We start from the raw sequence: 20,017 nt of genomic DNA, 5'->3' as shown, positions 1-20,017 counted from the left end.
TGTGCCCTCGACATGTGCCATCCCGGAGGGACTTCCAGTACCACTGGTCAGATTGCTGCCACTCACAGCCTGCTCTGTGGATTGCCACTTTGCTCCAGGTGCCACCCGGGCTAGCTCCTGAGCTGGTCACTTCTGAGAACTCCCTGCTACTATCCTTGGGCTGGCTGGGCTATGCTGACAAGTTGCTCCATCCTCAGGGAATGGGTTGCGTGGGCCGGGCAGGAGGACCTGCAGGTGCGTAAGCATCATCTGGAGCTGGATGATGCCCAGCAGGGCAGCGCTACGGCCATGGCCGAGGTTGGGAGTCCGGGCTGCTGGCCCAGAGCGGGCAGACTGGCACACACTCCGCCACGTGTCCGTGAGCCTGTGGGAGGTCCCTCACGGTGGCCTGGGATTCCTTAAATTTGCTAAGGTGTTAGAACCCGCAGCAAAGAACCCTATTACTGATAGATTTTGAGAGTATTTTCGCTGGACTTTTAGAAACCAGGAGCACTAGGGTTTTTGGCAGTTATCTGGCACAGGCTGAGCCTCTGCCTGCAACGCTGGCACCCCACAGCGCATGCATTTGAGTCCTCACTGCTCTGCTTCCCAACCAGCTCCCAGCTGATGCGCCTGGGAGAGCAGAGGATGGCTCCAGTGCTTGGGCCCCTGTCACCTAAGTGCGAAAGCCAGATGCAGCTCCAGGCTCCTAGCTGCAGCCTGGTCCAGCCCTGGATACTGCAGCTGAGGGGGAGCGAACCAGTGGGAAGACCTCCTTCCCCATGACTTTGAAATACATAAACAACTAAACCTTAGATACCCTACAATCACTTGGGTCACCCCAGGCCAGCCACAGGGAGCAGCCCTGCAGGTTCTGGCCAAGAAACACCAAGTGCTCACAGGAGAAGGTCTTTGGCCTAAGGTCCTAAATTTCATTTGACCAATGGGAGGATGAAGTGAGAGTGAACAACAAAAATGACATATTATGAAATGGACATATAAAATTTAATTCCTTTGGCTGGCTTAAAATACATTTTCAATGATATAATCAAAATGACAGAAATAATCGATTTCACAAAACAGGATATAAAATATTGTTCCATGACCCGTGTCCCATGATATCTTGAAAGTCACCGATTCAGCTCGCAATACTTCAGCCTAAGAGATCAACCGCCAGCCCAAGCCAGACACCTGCAGGCCAGGGCCCGCACACACTGCTCCTGTGTCTGCAGACAGAACGTGCCCCCTGCAGCCCAGGGCCCGCACACAATGTTCCCATGTCCCCACCTGTAGCCCCAGGCCCCGCACACACTGTTCCCGTGTCTGTAGACAGAATGTCCCCACTGGCTGAGATGACAGCTCCTCCTGCTCCGGCCTGGCCCTGTGGAGGAATCCCGTACGAGGTCAGCACCGTGTGGACCCCTCCTGGGGTGTCCCGCACAAGCCAGCAGTGTGTGGACCTTGGGGGTGTCTCGCCAGCTGCTCCGCCTAGTGCAGCCGCGCGTGTATATATTACGTATTTCTATAAGACACATATGTACACATTTACATGGACCTTCTGACACATATTGCACGTATATACAAGGCAGCTTTATGTCTACTGACTTGGCAGCACACGCTGTCCGCCTTCTTCACGAGAAGAGGGACCGCGGCCAAGGACTGGGACTGAGCCTGCATCAGTAAACAGTGAGCTGGGGAAGTGGGAGATGGCTCACCCCGCCTCGGGCTGGCCTGTCCCCAAGGCTGCGTGGGAGAGCCACTGCCAAGGCTGGGGCGGCCGGCAGGCCTCGGGCCTCTGCCAGACATGCTAAGGTTCCCCGAGTTTGCTCAATCTTGGAGCAGTATTTCCTTGCCGTATCACGTGAGGGAGCCGCGAGGGTCCTGCTGTAGGCCCGCGGCTCAGATCTCGGTCAGCGTGAGCTTATAGGAGCCACTGGTTTCCTCCATCTGCAGCTGGAAGGTGTCTTCGTTGGAGTAGTGCTTCACGATGTTGTCGTCCATGTTCACCAGGATGCTGGGGGGGAAACGCAGGCGGCTGAAGCAGTGGCCACTAGACAGCTACCTGTCCCCTCTGTCAGGGCCAGCCCAGGGGCAGGGGGGCGGCAAGTGGGCTGGGAATCACGTGCCCCCAGGTTTGAGGCAGGAGCGGGGACAGCCATGCAAAGCCCCAGGCAGGTCTGAGGCAGGAGAGACTGGTATTGAGTATGGCACCAGCAGGTCAGTTCCCACGCTGACCCCTGGGCATGGCCCGAACGTCAGAAACGTCCCAAAAGCCCTCGGTGGAAGATGGCTCCTCAGCCTAGTGAGAAAATCCCGCTGGGGGCTCAGCCTTCTGTCCAAACTCTCTAGCCGGGCCTGCCCCATCCATCTGAACAGCTCTGGGGACAGTGTGTCTGAAACGCCACCTGGGGATGCAGGACACTCAGCAGCCTGCAGAGGGCACCCCAATGGCTCTACACCTGGGACCCTCCCGGGACCCCATGAGGACACACGCTGCCGGGGGGGGCCACTGTCCAGCCCGGTGTCCTCACAGGAGGAAGGAACTCCTGCTGCTCTATGCCATGTCAGGGTGCCTGGGCCTCCTGGATGGCCCCCTGCCGAGCTCCCTGTACCGGGGTGCTTGGCCTTGGCCCCCCATGAGTGCCCTGTAACAAGCCACATGCACTGCCCCATCACACCCCCACCTGGTGCCCTCTTCTGCTCACCCCTTCTTGCACTTCTTGAAGATTTTCCCGATCTTGTCATATGGGATGTCGTACTTGTCTGAGATCTAAGAGACACAGAGAGACAACTACAGCAGGTGGCTCCATGGCTTGAGAGCACAGCAGCCAAGCCGCCCCTCCCGGCGGCCTGCTCTCCCAAACCCCACCCGAGACACACCCAGCTGGGCAGCCATCAGCATGCTGACAGCTGGGAGATGGCCCTAACGGCGACAGGGTGAGTGCGTTCGAGGGTCCAGATGGCTTTCCTCATGGGTAGACCCTGCACGCAGCAGCTTTAGTTAAAAGAGCAGGAGGACCACCACCCCACCTGTCACAGCTGCCACCAGCGCTGGGCTGGTCACACCCAGTGAGCTCCCACTGACCAGGGGTCACACACTTCGTGACACATGTGTGCCCTGGGTAGGCACACGCAGGATGACATGTGTTCTCAGGGACACAGCCATTTGCTTTGGAGACTTGTCAATCACTTCAGTCCCCTGCTTGGCAGGGCCCCTTCCTGGTCACTGGTCTTGCATCCCAGCACTTTGGTGCAGATCAATGTGCCTGCTACCAGGCGGTGCTAGCCCATCAGCTGCAGTGCTGCAGCAAGCCGGCGTCTACTCCCCCAGAAGCCAGGGGCAGCCTCCCGCCGGCACTTCAGACCCTAAACATTGGTCAGGAAGCTGACGGCCCCAGGAAGCTGAGTGTTCCGAGCTTGATGCCCACTGGGCTTCCAAGGCTAGCTCTCCACTGGCCGTGCCACCCACGTGTGGCAGCCCTGGCCTGAGTGCCCAGCTTCCCCTTTGGCCTGGCACAGCAGGCACCAGGGGAGAGCGGCCTGCTGGGGAGGTTGCGCTCTGCTGCAAGTTTTTTAAAAGGAAAAGTGAGACAGAGAGGGAGGGGGCTGAAGAGAGGGGGACAGAAGAGACCTCACACCTGCTAGTCCACTAGCCCGTGCTCCTAACAGAGCCGGGCTGACGCCAAAGCCAGGAGCCAGAACCCCATCAGAGTCTCCCATGTGGACTACACAGCCCCAAGCACACAGGCTACCACCTGCTAGCTCCCAGGGGACACTCAGCCAGGACCTGGAGTGGGAAGTGTAGCCAGGATTTGAACCCGGGTATTCTAACATGAGAGCTTGGTGTCCTGTCCCAAGCCATGTCCTAACCAATGCCAAATGTCCACTTCTCAACTAAAATTTATTATTTTTTATATTTTTAAACTAAATAAGACATATTCTGTAGCACATAAGGCTACCATGGCCACGCAAGGACTCTATGGAGCACGGGGTGGTGTGCACATGATCGATATCCTCCCACTTGGAACTGCCTCACTTCCTCACAGCCTGGCACAGCGGGAGTGCTCTGCAGACGCTGGGACTCCTGCTTTCCAGTATGTCCGACATGCAGCTGGCTGCACCTGCTGCACGAGTGCTGCAGAGCCCGGGCAAGCCCAGTCAGAGAAAACACCAGCTCTGTGCTCACACAGTGTGCTGACCCCTGGGTGATGCAGATTCCAGTTTCAGCGGTGAGAGCACTCCCAGGGAATGGGAACTGTGAGCAGGTGCATGGGACAGAATCCTGCCTTTCCCACTCTCTCCTCTCTCGCTCAAGGGCTCCCACAGCTCTTAAGAAATAATGGGAGCGGGCCTGGTGGCGTGACCTAGAGGCTAAAGTCCTCGCCTTGGATGCGCCGGGATCCCATATGGGCGCCAGTTCTGGTCCAGGTGGTTCCATTTTGAGTTGAGGACGGCTCAAAGCTTTGGGACCCTGCACCTGCATGGGAGACCTGGAAGTGGTTCCCAGCTTCAGTTCATATGCTGGTAGCCCTACTTCACATCCAGCTCCTGGGAAAGACAGCCTAAAGCCTTGGGACCTTGCTCCCACATGGGAGACCTGAAGAAGCTCCTGGCTCCTAGCTTCAGAATGGCTCAGTTCTGGCTGTTGCAGCCACTTGGGGAGTGAATCAACAGATGGAAGATCTTCCTCTCCTCCTCTCTATATATCTGACTTTCCAATAAAAAACAAAACAAAACAATAAAATAGGGCTTGGCACAATAGCCTAGAGGCTAAAAGTCCTCGCCCTGAACGTGCCGGGATCCCATACAGGCACCGATTTAATGCCGGTGCCCCTGCTTCCCATCTAGTTCCTTGCTTGTGGCCTGGGCAAACAGTCAAGGATGGCCAAAAAGCCTTGGGACCCTGCACCCACGTGGGAGACCCAGAAGAGGCTCCTGGCTTCAGATTGGGGAGTGAACCATTGGATGGAAGATCTTCCTCTCTGTCTCTCCTCCTCTCTGTATGTCTGCTTTTCCATTAAAAATAGATAAATCTTAAAAAAAAATAAAATAAAATAAAAAAAGAAAAGAGAAAAGAATGGGGCTTGGGTCTGGCACAGTAGCCTAGTGGCTAGTCTTTACCTCGCATGTGCCAGGATCCCATATGGGTGCCAGTTTATATCCTGACAGCCCCACTTCCCATCCAGCTCCCTGAGGCCTGGGAAAGCAGTCGAGGACGGCCCAAAGCTTTGGGACCCTGCACCTGCGTGGGAGACCAGAAGAAGCTCCTGGCTTCAGATCGGCTCAGCATTGGCCACAGTGGCCAGTTGGATAGTAAACCAGCAGATAGAAGATCCTCCTCTCTGTCACTCCTCAGGAAATCTGACTTTCCAATGAAAATGAATACATTTTTTTAAAAAGAAAACAAACAATGGGGGTCATCAAAGGAAGCGGCACAGGGAACCCCAACAGAAACCACAGGAAACGGCAGAGAGGAGTGCGATGCTGGTGGGGGTGGGAAGGACAACCGAGGGGCACCCCGAGACAGTGCAGCTTCTCCCCAAGGTCCCCACCCCACTCACTGCACATGTCAGCACTAGGCTTGGCCGCTGATCCCGCTTCCTGTCAACGCTCCTCACTGGAAGCTGACCCAAGTGCTGGGGCCCCTGCCGACGGCAGGCAGACCTGGGTGGAGCTCCAGGCTTGTGGCTTTGGCTCCTTGCCTGGTCCAACCTGGGCCATGGCTGGCATTTGGCAAGTGAAACAGCAGATGAAATATAAGCTTTGTTACTCTGCCTTTCAAATAAAACTTAAAAAAAAATCTGTTAACTTCTGACAGTTTGTTACATGCTTCTCTTTAATCAAGAATATCAACATTAAAGCACTCCCAGGCCCTCCCCAAGCCTGCAGGCCAGCGGCACAGCCGGGCCAGCACTACTGCCCAGTAACTCAGTGCTGAGTATAGCAGATGCTCAACAGATCTGAGGCTGGAGCTTGGTGTGCTAGACACCACCAATGGGTTTCTAATTTGGCATCCATGTTTTAAAAGAAGAGTATTTTTGGGCCTGGCGCAACGGCTCAGTAGTTAAATCCTTGCCTTGCATGCACTGGGATCCCATATGGACACCGGTTCTAGTCCTAGCTGTTCTACTTTCCATCAAGCTCCCTGCTTGCGGCCTGGGAAAACAACTGAGATGGCTTGAAGCCTTGGGACCCTGCAACCCCGTGGGAGACCTGGAAGAAGCTCTTGGTTGCTGGCTTCGGATCGGCTCAGGTCTGGCCACTGTGGCCACTTGGGGAGTGAATCAGCAGACGGAAGCGCTTTCTCCCTGTAAATCTGCCTTTTCAATAAAATACAATAAATCTTAAGAAAAAAAATTATTCACTCGCAGGGCAATGATAGAGAGGGAAATACTGGGTCTTTGGCTACTGCTTCACTCCCCAAACCGTTGCAACAGCCAGGAAGGAGCTCGGAGTGCCATCCGGGTGTCCTGTGTGGGGGCAGGAGCCCACACACTCGGGCATCTACTGCTGGTTTCCCAGCAGCGTTAGCGGGCAGCTGTGCTGGCAGTGGAGCAGTAGGATTCAAACTGGCACTCATATGGAATGCTGGAGTCCTAGGTGGTAGCTTAACCCGTTCTGCCACATCACTGGCAATGGCACCCACTGTTTCAAAGCGACACCTGGGGTGTCCACTTACAGCCTCCATCAGTCCCTTCAGAGACGGGGTCTTGAGCATGAGTGCATCGAAGACTTCTTCTGACTCCTTCCGGACATACAGCAGGACTGTCCCAGCCAGCAACAAGGAGGAAGGAGAGAGGGAGGCTGCTGTTAGTTAACACGAGCACAATGAACACATGCCACAAGCACTGGCTCCCACCAATGGCACCGAGCCCTCGTGAGACGCCGGTCTAACAGAAGTGAAAGTGGACAGGTGCACCCAAGCAGCAGCTGCCAGGGACATGGCCCTGGCTCACTCCTGACTTTGAACACCGACCACAACATGGATGCCAGCTCACCTCTCTTGGGCTCTTCTACTCGGGTCAGTTTGGCAGAAGGTGGGACACCAAAGTCATCTTCGGCGCCATACGGTCCCCTCTTCAAGGCAGAGCTGCAGACAACCCAAACACATGGAGAGCGACATTATCTTAAAGTGACAGTGTGGGCAAGGAAAGCTGCGGGGTTGTTGCCGAACACAAAGGCTGCTCCTTGTTTATTTGGTCCAGCGTCCTGACTGTGTGTGTAGAAGGGAAAATGACCCCTCCATGATGTTCCTGTCCAGATCTAGCACCCCAACCCAGTCATGCGGGACACGAGGCTGCTGGGAATGAAGGTGGCCACAGAGGAAAGGCTGGCACTGACGCTAGGACTTGGTGATACGGACAGAGCTCTGGCCTGCAGGGCATCCGGGATGATAGGATGCTATTGGCAGAAGTGAATACTTTGAGCTGTTCTGTGACCCTCTAAGTGTGAACTTGTTCCAATGAAACAAACGAAGAAAATCAAAACAAAACACGAATCTTACCCTTCAGCCTCCAGCTCTTCTGGGCCCATAGGAAGCACCTACAACCAGATAAAGATTTTCATGCACATGCGCAAACCACTTCAGACCATAGCCCCGTTACTCATAATAGGGGAGCAATTTCAAATGCGACCAACCACATAAAATGCCCTCCAGCCTTATTCTTCATGAGCCAGGTTCTTAGCAACACCTTGAACTTCTCCAAGGTGCATGCTGGCAGCTTGCAGCCTGGACCAGCTCTGGTGTCGGGCCTCACGCCTCACATGCGCTCACTGAGACAAGGTGTGCCCTTCTTTGCCCTCACCCAAGAGACACCCTACGAGGACCTCGTGGCCAGACAGCCCAGGCTACTCACTTCTATTTGGTGGCTTCTGGGAGACATCTGCTGGCCCTTCCTCTCAGGAAGCCCCCTGGCAGAAACTGACCTCTGGCCAGGGCTTCCCTGGGGACTGTGATGTCCGAAGTCCTGACACAGCTGCCCTGGCGTCTGTCCTTAGGCTGGGTCCTGCAGCGATGCCTGCTGGAGGCCTGTGCCTCACTGAGCACGGTGAGCACCGTGAGGACCCAGTACTAGCACTCGTGACAGGGCTGTGCTGTGCGTGCCTTTATGGACCCCTCCACAGGCATGACCAGGTCCAATCCACAATACAAACTCCGAGTCACACTACTATTCTAGAATGTTCTAGAAAAGCCAAGGCTTGAACAAGTGAATACAAACAGGACTGAGCTCACAGGCCTGGCACTGTATTCCCCAGGCCACAATCTTAAACATGGGTTACTGAGTGAATGGCATATTCCATACAGCTGATCAATGGGGGACTGGGGTGTATGCTGAGTCACGCCCAGGGTTCCTATAGGCGGGGCCATGCCCCAGGAGGAGGGTACCCACGTGTGTGCCCCGCTGCAGGCTGGTGAAGTGCACGTCAGGGATGAAGAGTACGGGTTGTGTGTCGAGGTCCAGGAAAGGCTTGAACACTGTGCTGTCTGTCCGCTTGTGCGAGGGCAGCAGTGGTCCCTTCACGTCTGCGACTGCCAACAGCCAAGAGAACAGACTGAATGACCGACGGGTGCAGGTGCGACATGGCCTCTGCGCCCTGGACACGCAAGCTCAGGCCCCGGCAAGCCACAGGCCAGGGCAACTCAAGACAAGAGCATCGCGGGACGTGCAGGGAGTGTGCGGGTGCAGGCACATGAAGCCTGCTGGCTCTTAACAAGTCGAGCCAGAAAAGGCAGCTTTAAACTCACACATGAGGCAAGGCACGTGTGACTAAAGCTAAAATTGCAATTGAAGGAGTATAATCAGAAAATAATTTCACCTCAGTGTCTCTATTCTAACAGCAACATGCCTTCGACTTTATACTATATTTAGAAGCCCAACAGTTGGGGGAAGTTGGTATGCACAACTGTCTAAATATTTTTAAAATTTCATTAATTTTATTTCATTTGAAAGGCAGAGGAACAGAGGCCATCCATCTGCCGATTCACTCTCCACATGCCTGCAAGAGCCAGGCCAGGGGCCAGGCCAGGCTGAAGCACGATCCTAGAATGCACCCCAGGTCTCCTACCTGGAGGACAGGGGCCTGAGTGAGCTACCCTCCCAGGGTAGACAGGAGCAGGAAGCTGGATTATAGCCAAGGCAATCCAACACATGGCATCCTAACTGCCATGCCACATGCCTGTCTGCCCAAGTTTTAAATCATTAAATCAGAGTGTGAAGGCTTCCCCTTGTCTGGCCCTGTGAGGGCTCCCCGGCCATCAGCGACTCTGAGCAGACACTGGGGATAGGTGCCTGACACCAGCCGGCTCCTGACTGATGTGCTGCACTGTGTAGATGGTGGGAGAACCTGCTGGAAGGCCCCCATAGGGCAGGATTCCCATCCTTTCACCTTTTCTCACAGCATCTGGTGAACAGGCCTGCTGCTCACGCCAGAACAGGCAGGAAACTCTCCCAGGGACCCACCCTTCAGCTCCAACAGGACAGAAAAGATAAGCAAATCCTGTGTTCCTGGAGTGCCCTGTTAGCTTGGCAGAGCCAGCAACGAGAGGCCAAGCCCAGAACTCCTGCCCCGGCCCGGCAGGAAGCCATGCCACCAGCCGCCCCCGGAGCCCAGCCCACGGTGCCCGGCCCACGGTGCCCGGGAGGAGGGAACCCGAGGAGCGCACGGCTCTACTTACAGGCGCTGCCCTGGCTGGGGTCGGGGCACTTGCCTTTTCTTTTGCTCTGCTTCCGTTCTTCATCCCTGATTTTTCGCTCAGCTCCCTGCAGGGTAAGAGGACACCAGGCTGACGGTCCACTGCCCTGACTGCTGCGTGGCCAAACTCTACCCTCCGTACAACCTGTGGCCCTGCGGAGTCCCTGGGAGGCACCGCCTCTCAGGGTGAACTGGGCACCATCACCAAGAACACCAAAGCAGAGGCCTTCTTGGGGGCAGATGTGGCCAGGGGAACTGAATGGGGGAAAGCCTGCCACAATAGTTCTGGGCCGCAAGGACATGCATGTCTCGCTCCGTCCAGCAGGAAAACAGGGGTGAGTCACCAGGGGCCCCCACTTGTGGGCACATTTACTGAGGTAGGCTGTGTTCTTTCTGAAAGCTGTGGTTCTGCCCAAGCAGTCAGCATCAGATGAGCAACACACACACCTTAATGCAATTCCCAAGAACCAAGACCTGACGAGACACCTGCACTGTCACTCAGAGATCAAGGACGTCCACGCCATGGGCACTGCCAACAGTGTGCAGTGGTGCCACCCCCAGAATGACTCTCCTCAATGCAGAGAGAACCACACCCCTGGGCTGCTCCTGGCACTGACTTCTCTACGGAGCCACCAGTGAAACAGGAGTTCGTGGCTTACTTTTCTTGGAAATACATTCCCTGACAGCAGAGAAATACAATTCAGCCACTCACTCAGCACTGTGACCCTGTAAGGACTACATTTTAAAAGCAGAATTCAGGGCCGGCACTGCAGTGCAGTGAGTCAAACTGCCATTCTTGCCCCACTCTGACCCAGCGTCCTGATGCTGTCTGCAGAGGGAAGGCGGGACAGGTCCTGGCTCCACCTGCTGTGGGGGCTGCATAGGAGATGCAATAGTGGACTGCTCTCTATTGCTCTTTCAAACCAATACATCTTGAAAAACAAAAAACAAAACTCTCAAAAGGCAGGGACGGGGCCCGGCGCGGTGGCGCAAGCGGTTAAGGTCCTCGCCTTGCACGCCCGGGATCCCATATGGGCGCCGGTTCTAATCCCGGCAGCCCCGCTTCCCTTCCAGCTCCCTGCCTGTGGCCCGGGAAAGCAGTCGAGGACGGCCCAAAGCTTTGGGACCCTGCACCCATGTGGGAGACCCAGAAGAGGCTCCTGGCTTTGGATCGGCATAGCATCAGTCTGTTGCGCTCACTTGGGGAGTGAATCATCAGACGGAAGATCTTCCTCTCTGTCTTTCCACTCTGTATATCCGCCTTTCCAATAAAAAAAATAATAATAAAAATAAATCTTTAGGGCCCGGCGCGGTGGCGCAAGCGGTTAAGGTCCTCGCCTTGCATGCCCGGGATCCCATATGGGCGCCGGTTCTAATCCCGGCAGCCCCGCTTCCCTTCCAGCTCCCTGCCTGTGGCCCGGGAAAGCAGTCGAGGACGGCCCAAAGCTTTGGGACCCTGCACCCACGTGGGAGACCCGGAAGAGGCTCCTGGCTTCGGATCGGCATAGCATTGACCGTTGCGCTCACTTGGGGAGTGAATCATCGGATGGAAGATCTTCCTCTCTGTCTCTCCTCTCTGTATATCTGCCTTTCCAATGAAAAAAAAAAAAAAAAAAAAAAAAATCCTCATGCTTTTAAAAAAAAAAAATCTTAAAAAAAACCCCAAAAAACAAAAAACAAACAAACAAACAACCAAAAAGGCAGGGACGCCACAAAGAATGCCCAGCTCACACTCCAGGGCCTGGCTTCACCTTCCGGCTGCCCATCCACTCCCAGCCTCCAGCTCATGTGCACTCCACAGGCGGCAGGGGAAGGCGCAAGGGCTCAGGGCCCAGCCAACCATGTAGAGGACTGCACTGAATTCTAGCTTCCTGGCTCTGGCATGACCCACTCCTAACAATCACAGGCATTTGGGGAGAACCAGTGGATGGAAGTTATCTCTCTGCTTCACAAATAAAATGTACATTTTCAAAAATGTATTTTAGAATGCTATTGTGGGGCCCAGCGCGATAGCGTAGTGGTTAAAATCCTTGCCTTACATGTACCAGGATCCCATATGAGAGCTGGTTCTTATCCTGGCAGCTCCACTTCCCATTCAGCTCCCTGCTTGTGGCCTGGGAAAGCAGTTGAGGACAGCCTAAAGCCTTGGGACCCTGCACCTGTGTGGGAGACCCGGAAGAGCTCCTGGCTCCTGGCTTCAGATCGGCGCAGTACTGGCTGTTGCAGTCACTTGGGGAGTGAATCATCAGATGGAAGATCTTTTTCTCTGTCTCTCCTCTTCTCTGTATGTTTGCCTTTCCGATAAAAATGAATAAATCTTAAAAAACAAAAAAGAATGCTATTGTGACTACACTGCATATGTTTAAAAAGCTAAGCTGGCACTGTGGTAAAGCTGCCATCTGCAGTGCCAGCACTCCTGTGGGTACTGGTCCAAGTCCTGGCTGCTGCACTTCAGATCCAGCTTCCCACTAACGTGCCTGGGGGGAAGCAGCAAAGGAAGCCTCCAGCGCTCGGAGCCCTGATCCAGGCAGGACACTCTGGCCCTGGCTTTGGACTTTCTCAGCTCTAGCCACTGTGACTGTGTGGGGAATGAACCAGAAGATGCGAGATTTCCCTGTTTCTCCTTTTCTCCGTAAATTTGTCTTTCAAATAAATTAGTAAGTCTTCAATGCAAAAAAGAAAGCTAAACTAGTAGGAAAGACTAAACATGAAGACAGGTCAGGTTGAGCCTCTAGTGATTCAAGCTTCAATGAGTGGGTGGGTCAGTGTGTGCCAGGGCACGCTGGAGAGGACCATGCCCAAGCGAAGCACAGGAAAGGGATGTGCCAGGTGGGCACAACCGCAGCACCCCACACAGGTGCGTGTGCAGTCTCCTAAGATGGGGAAGGAGGAAACACATTTGCAAACATCAGCTGGACAAGCAGCAGAGCACGGGTGAAAACGGTCTGCCTGTGGGGCCTCCGCCAGCTCCACGCACAGGAAACAAGTTGAGCCCTGGTGTGACCAAACCACACCAGCGAGACGTGGCACACGCTGACGGCAGGCCAAGCCCAAAGCCCATTCTGTGTGGAGGGCCTCGGGCGAGGCGCCGTAGCCCTCTGCAGATGCGCGGGGTGTCTCACTCGGGAGCCCAGCAAGCACAGCCCCAGGAGACACGCAGGCCTGCCCGGGGGCCCTGCCCTCTGGAGGACCACTTCAGCCAAGCCGCTCTGGCTCCCCACGCACAACCAGAAACCGATCTGGGCCACGCCACGGGTCCTCCCTGGCTTGCGGGAGGGTGGCGGAGGCGATCTTGCTCAAGGTGGCTCTTGCTAGGATGTGGCACGACAGGGGAAGATGCACTGTTCCCGGGGTCTCAGTGCCAGCATACCCAGATGAACAGCAGGGAGCACGCTGAGGACCAGCAGAGGGAAGAGGCCAGTTTGAGGCAGGGCAGAAGTCAGCGGCAGGTAGCTTTCCAGAGAGGAGGGGCACAGGGCAAATCCAGATGGGCAGCAGCAACAGTGGCAGCTGGAAGTGGTTCTGGGAAAGTTGCACCCTGACCCATGGGTGCCAAGTGTGGGCGTGAGGTCATGCAGGGCTTCCTGAGTTGAAAGGCTCAAGGGCTTTGAAAATTAATGACTCTAGCACAAGCATGCTATCTCTTCCTACTGAAGACTTTCTATCAACCATAATGGGCCCAAGAAGAGAAACTGGGACTGTAATTTCCTTAAGTGCCCTGCTATTAGCACCTACTGCCGCCCCCGTGGGCTGTGCCAGTGGAGCCGGAGCCAGGGCGCACTTTCATCTCCTGGTACATCTCAGGATTATAGACTCCACCAAGAAGGGGAAGCTTAATGAGCATGGGTGAGCCTCTCACCAAGGGCCTGGGGTGTCTGCAGAGACTGGTGCCACAAAGCCTGGAGCCTGGCTGAGGCTTTGTGTGACAGTCTGTCCCCTCCGTACAGTGCGTCTGGCCTGCCCTGGGGCACAGCATCCACACTTGGGAATGTGCGTGCTCCCAGGAACGGTGAGCAGACACACAGACATGCAGGCGGCAGGTACCCACCCAGGGATGTCCCCACCACCTCCTCATGCATAACACCAACAGGCAGCCTTGTAGTTCTTACACCGCAAAGAGACCTGGTGCCGCTGGATCTGCATACCCGCTGATGAATCAAGTCACTCTGCCCAAGCCCCCAAACCTCGCCAGCGTTTCATTCCAGTCTCAGCAGTGAGTGTACTCTGCATTCACAATTTCTAGCCCCAGTTCATCACCACCCCTGCGGATTCAGGCCACGGCTGTGTGGCTCGGGAAAGACATCAGAAACCCAGCAGGACTTTACGCCTGCTGAAGCATGCAACACAAAATAATAGAGATAACAGTATTAGTAACAATTGGTAACAGTACAATCCTGGGCTGTGCCACATCACTTTCCCAGCAGTCCCTGCAGACGACAAGTGGGCCCCAGGGTCACACCCCCAGCGAGGTGGCCAGCTGCACCTCCTCCAGGTGACTGTGGACAGAGCTACCTCAGTTGGTGGCAGGGAAAGGACACGGGGGGGGGAGGGGGCCCAGAGCCACCACTTGATGCTAGCAGGAGCCAGCAGCAGCTTCACACTCCACCACATGTGAGCACTCGGAAGGACATGATGGGCAGCGTCAGCGAGGGTGTGAGGGACAGCACACCGGACGGCGGTGTCTAACTGGACCGGAAAACTGGTTTCCTCTCAGAGGCCCAGCTGCCAACAGCTGTCCTGAGGGCAAGAGACCATACCGAGTCCAGTGTGGCCTGAGTCACGCTTGGACCTGTGTCATTCTGTTGGCCAGCGAATGTATGGCAGGCACTCAGCCACGTGGGATGCCACTGGGGGTCCAGGAAGCAGTCCGGGTCGGCTGCAGGGCGTACCTCCCTCCCTCCCGGGTCACCTCATGGACACAGCAGGCCCCTGACACAGAAGAGCTCCACCCTTAGCCCTGCCCCTGCCTCGGGCATAAACAGAGGGTCTCCACAGGAAGGGCCAGCCTCGGCCACTGCCCCCCTTCTCCAGGACATCCCACGTTTCTCACCCCTGGCGAGAGTGCTCACGGACACCATGCTGCTTCACCAGGCAGGCCCTGCGGCTGTCCCCATCGACCTGAGTGCCCTCGTGGGGCCCAGCCACCTGATGGGAGCAGCTCAAGACCCCCTCCACCCTCCCTGCCCACTGACCTTGTCACAGAAGACTTTGATCTGGCAGTAAGCGCGGTGTACGGGCTTGTTGCTGCGGTTGTTGTAGCTGTAGGTGTCGATCTGGAGGTTGAGCGGCAAGCCCTTCACGCCCTTCTGCGAGGAGAAGTCGGTGCTGAGGCAGTTCACGGAGATGAACACCTGCAGGCAGGAGGACTGTGAGGTGGCCGCCGGAGCCCCCGTGTGCCAGGGGCCCGGGAGGAAGCCACAGCTCAGCTTCCCAGCTCCGAGGGCACACACGGGGACAGCCGACCTCAAGCTGCTTAGTCATTCAAAAGGCAGTTGGAGATGGACTGGTTTGCTTCCCAAATGGCTGCAGCCAGGAGCCCGAGGCTAGCTCTGGAGTCTCCCACACAGATGCAGGGGCCCAAGCACTTGGGCCATTCTCCACTGCTTCCCCAAGGGCACTAGCAGGGACCAGCGGGGACGAGGGGCCACGTCCTACAGTCCCCACTGCTGTCACGTCCAGGTTCACAGGCAGTGTCTCTGCAGCTGCTACGGCTCAGCCACGGTCCCTGGGCGTCCCCCTGCTGGCCCGCCCAGGACCCACTGCCCTGGGGGCAGCTCTGGAAGCACAGGCTTTGGGAGATTCCAGGGAAGCTCAGCCAAGTCTCGGCCTCTTCCGATCTGCTCTCACTGGACTCTTGATTATCAGAGTCCCTCTTCAGGCGGGCTCCCCGAGGCAGTACTTTTCACATCTCTCAGGAGAGCCCCCAGCCCAGGGGTCCAACTTGCGTCAGATATATACAACCTGGTTCAAACACAGCAGAATGCCTGCCACTTACGAACAGACTAAGCCCTTGATGACACAAAAGTCCAACTCATTCTTCACACAAGGAAGCTGAAAGGGTCCCAGAGAACAGCCCAGAAGATGCCAACTGTTGAGCAAACCACGGAAAATCGCAGTCTGTGGGGTGGCGGGGAAAACGGCCTAAGCCAGCTGTGGAGGGCGCTGGCCCAGCTTCCCTTCTTGGGGCCTGAGCGCCCATTCACGCAGCCAAGCCTCATCGCTGTGCTGTGTCCCTCTGGACAACAGTGGGCCAGAGTTGGGCAGCCAGGGCTCTTTTCTTTCAACCAGAAGTCAAGATGGCCATACCTCTTTGTTCCTGGCTTCCAGAAAATTCCCTGCCAGACACACCCCGATATGAAGCTGGATGGTGCCACTTGTTTACACAGAAGATGAGCAGGCCAGATCACTTCCAACATCTCTATGACTCTCCCCCCAGAGTCACCATAATGAGGGGCTCTCTCTGCTAGTTGTACAATTCATTTCTGGTATAGGAGCACCACCCAGTGGACAGCAAGGGCACTGCAGCCTTGGACACTTTCCAGAGGGGCAGATCCTGTTCCTTGCGGGCCCCATCAGCCACAGGCTCAATCCTAACCAGGTCACCAGCAGCACCAGTGTCACTGGCCTAGGGCACAGAGAGGGACGGGTTTGAGTTAGGACTGGGGAAAACTATGAGGATGTTAAGCTGAGAGAAGAAAGGGGCTTGTGGGAGCAGTCAGGGAGAAAGGATGGGAACCACAGGACCATAAACACTTCTGTCCTGGACACTAGGGCTGGAAGGGGGATTTTACCCTTGCCTGCTCTGGGGGCTGTTTGTAAGCAGGAAGAGACCAAAACGTCCTGAGAACATGGCTCGGTTCACTTACCTCTTATCCTGTGCCCCCACAAACCCTCCCCCGAGACAGGTGTCCACCATCTCTAGGACCTCGTGAACCCACGGCCTGCCTCACCTCTGGCCCTGCCACTCCTGGCTTCCCCAGTGGTCTGTCAGGGCAGTCCTGGCATCCCCAGCCCAGCCCAGCTTCTGTCCTGCACACTGCTCACAGTGTACCAGGAACCATATAGGGCCCTGCCATTCACTTCACCCTGCATGGTGGTACTGCCCTCTGACAGATGGAGCCAGGGATGGAGAAGCTGTCCCCAGGCAGCAAGCAGATGACCTGGGTGGGATGCACGCCAAGGATGTCTCTCCCTGGCCCTGGCCACTCTCACTTCCAGCTCAGCCGTTCCTCACTCCACCAAGCCTGGCTCTCGCCCATTCCTGGGACAACCTGCCTGGTGCTGGGCGGTATTCTGGTTTGGACTCCAGCCCCACCCCTTCCCAACATGGCATCTGGAATAAATAAGCAAACTGCTGGAATGCTGGACACAGGCTCAGAGCCACGCACCACAGCTAACTGGTGCTGGGCACTTTTTCCCACAGGACCCAGGCACAGCCACGCGCTGGGACGAACAGCAGCAAGGCGGTCTCCAGTGTCCAGTGGGCTGAGCTCCTCAGGGAACCCAAGGCTGCGAGCCCTACTTCACAACTTGGGGAAATCTGAGCCTTTCCTAGTCCTCCCAGGCCTTGGGACTCAATTCCCAACCCCCAAACTACCGCCTGGGAACACTACCTTTCACCCTTAACCACTCCAGGGAGCCTCGTCCCCAGCGATAGGCCATGTACAAGAGGATTTTGTGGTAATTAACCCCAGACCTGTGACTCCCGTGCTTCCCAGGTTCAAGTTTCAACTCAAAGCAGAGCAGCAGGAGCCAAATGCCAGGCCAGGACCTGCGTGCGCCGTGGGAAGGCTCTTTTGGGCACTCCTCTCCTTCGTATTTCTCCCCTGCTATTAAAGCATGCTCTCCATGACAGCACAAAGCACTCCCAGCTCAGCATACAAGGCCCCCCTGCCTGTGCAGCAGAGCCACACACAGGTGGGGCTGCAGCGCTCGGAGGCATTAAACACAGGGAAGGACAGTGGGACAGACAGGACGGTGCGAGGGAGGCCTGCTACAGCAGGACCCCAGGCAGACACAGGGGCCAGCACAGAGACCCACAGTGCCTAGGGACATCCACACACTGCACCCACAGATGGGAGGGAGCACGAAGCCAGTCAGGTGCCAGCTCAACCTGGGTGGCTTTGGTCTTAAAAACTGGCACATCTATTTGGTCCCAGCTGTGGTTAAGCAGCACTAATACCAACAGGTGACAGAGTGAGCACAAGACCCCAGCATCATTCTAGCTAGAGCCTCCCAGGACTATGTGTTCAAATAACTGGGAGGAGCCTGGTGGCTACGATGCCCACAGCCCCTATGGGGTGCCCAGGCCCCCAGCTGCAGCCCAACTCGGGCAGGGGCTTGCCTGCCACCAAACAGAAGTGTGCTGGTTATCAGCTGACCCGGCCCAGTCCTGGTCCTCAGGGAGGGAACCCAGGGATGGGCTTGTGCGTGCTAGCTCCATGCTTTGTTCGTCAAGTAAATTAATTATAATAAAAGGAGCCCTACTGAGTAGTTACTCTGACAGTCTTACGACGTGATGTAGTCTCTTGGCCAACTGCCATTTTCTAAGTCCTGGTATTTAGAGGGGAGTCTGTGAGAGCGCCACTAAGCAGCAGACTCCCTGTGTAAAACGGTGAGTGAGGGCTGGGCCAGCACAGCCACCCCGGCTGGGACGGGACCCTCTCCGCCCGCCAGCCGCTCGGACTCCAATGCCAGGGTTACTAGACAAAGGCCAGGACGCAACTTCTTTCCTCAGAGATATGCGTACACGTCATCCTTTCAACTCCAAGAAAACAGCACTGATCCACAGACCTAGCAAAGTGACAGAAGCACAGGGTTCTGCCTAACCTTGCTGTGCAGTGAGGTCATGTGAGGCCTCATGGGCCATGCAGCCTGCACTCCGTTTACGGCCTCACGATGTGCCACCTCCAGTTATCCCTGGTGGGCATGAGTGTGTGTGTCCTTGCCACCTTTCCTGCTGGCCCAGCCTCCTGAAGAGCCAGCGCACCCCCATCTCTCTACAATGGGGTGCCCAGGCTGTGGTATCTGCAGCACGCACATGCCACGAGAGAAGTGCAATGGTGAATGGAGATGGCAACCAGCTGCCCCATCACATGTTTATCCAGACCAGGACTCGATCCCCTGCTCTGTGGAGGGACCCCCACAGGCCGTCAGCTGGTGGGGCTGCCCCGCCAACACAGCCTGACTGGAGGGGATGGGGGTAGCTCTGGGGGCAGCTCAGCTCATGGCCATCTTCGGGAAGGGGGCAGCTTTGTCAGCAGCATCCCTAGCCGGCAGATGTGAAGACCAATCAGAGCTGCCCCTGTGTCCTGAGAAGCAACAAGGCAGCAGGTTCCCTTCCTCGCTTTCATCCGATAGGTGACACTGAAGGAGCAGACACTGGACTCAGCACCCCCAACTAGAAGCACAAGTTCAGGCACAGTCAGGACACCAATGTGTCTGTGCCAGGCAGAGCACATGCACTCGCAATGCTGCAGCGCCTGGTGACACCACACCAGGACGCGTACACAAGGCTGCCTATCTACGTGTGTCTCACTCAGACACGGTCCTGTCCTTAGTGCCACATGATGTTCAGAAGCGTTCTCAGGGTGGACATGCTGAAGTGTGCGAGGAAGCGGTCACCACCACCCCTCCTTTACAGACACAGGCAGGTATCCCCGCTGTGCACCTGAGCCCTGCTCCGTGTACCTGACGCCAGCAGCCCCCTCTGGGATGACAGAGGACCCCGAGGGCCTTGGACACAGAACCGTCAGAACTCAGAAGTCAGCCTTCCTGGTCTCACACTGCCTGACCATTTCCAACCTCGGAAGAGTCTTATGTCCTCTCTCAGTTACTAGAAAAATCGGAAGCACAGTGACAAAGCACCAGGCAGGCCCGAGCAGGACCCCTAGTGAATGCCTAGCTTGTGACTATGGCAGCACCTCAGCCTTGGCAAGAACCTGACACAAAACACACGGCAAAAGCTTGGTTTTCCCTTCAATCCCTAGACTGGAAAACAGCAGAGCAGAGAGGTCTGCAATGCAGAGGGTCAGAGAGAGAGAGAGAGAGAGAGAGAGAGAGAGAGAGAGAGAGAGAGATCTTTCATCTGCTAGTTCACTGCCCAGATGACAAAGGCCCAAGCACTGGCCATCAGCTGCTGCTTTCCCAGGTACACTAGCAGGGAGCTGGACAGGAAATGCAGTAGCCAGGACACAAACTGCACTTATACAGGACGCTGGTGCTGCTGGAGGCAGCTTAATGTGCTGTACAATGCTGGCCCCAAGGCTCTTTCTAAATGAGGTGTTCTTGAATTTGAAACACAAACTAAATAACAAGCGTCCCACCCTAAGAGCTTTGAAGTCGA

The 20,017-nt window shown here is 56.0% G+C and overlaps 1 protein-coding gene across 1 annotated transcript in view; it reads right to left on the bottom strand.

Moving 5' to 3' along the window:
• Window positions 1-1,858: 1,858 nt before the first annotated feature.
• The window catches only part of GRHL1 (grainyhead like transcription factor 1), a 41,702-nt gene continuing 23,543 nt past the window's right edge, over window positions 1,859-20,017 (bottom strand). The window contains exons 9-16 of the mRNA XM_040993920.1: window positions 14,865-15,023; window positions 9,689-9,740; window positions 8,370-8,509; window positions 7,484-7,521; window positions 6,978-7,069; window positions 6,659-6,744; window positions 2,685-2,749; window positions 1,859-1,993 (exon numbers count right to left, since the gene is read on the bottom strand). Coding sequence (XP_040849854.1) covers window positions 1,879-1,993; window positions 2,685-2,749; window positions 6,659-6,744; window positions 6,978-7,069; window positions 7,484-7,521; window positions 8,370-8,509; window positions 9,689-9,740; window positions 14,865-15,023 — 747 coding nt within the window. The 3' untranslated portion in view covers window positions 1,859-1,878. The remainder of the gene's footprint in view (window positions 1,994-2,684; window positions 2,750-6,658; window positions 6,745-6,977; window positions 7,070-7,483; window positions 7,522-8,369; window positions 8,510-9,688; window positions 9,741-14,864; window positions 15,024-20,017) is intronic.

Source organism: Ochotona curzoniae, unplaced genomic scaffold, assembly GCF_017591425.1.
Source record: "Ochotona curzoniae isolate NIBS_2020 unplaced genomic scaffold, NIBS_Ocur_1.0 contig_883, whole genome shotgun sequence".
Lineage (NCBI taxonomy): Eukaryota > Metazoa > Chordata > Mammalia > Lagomorpha > Ochotonidae > Ochotona > Ochotona curzoniae.
This window is presented reverse-complemented; position numbering and strand designations above follow the sequence as displayed.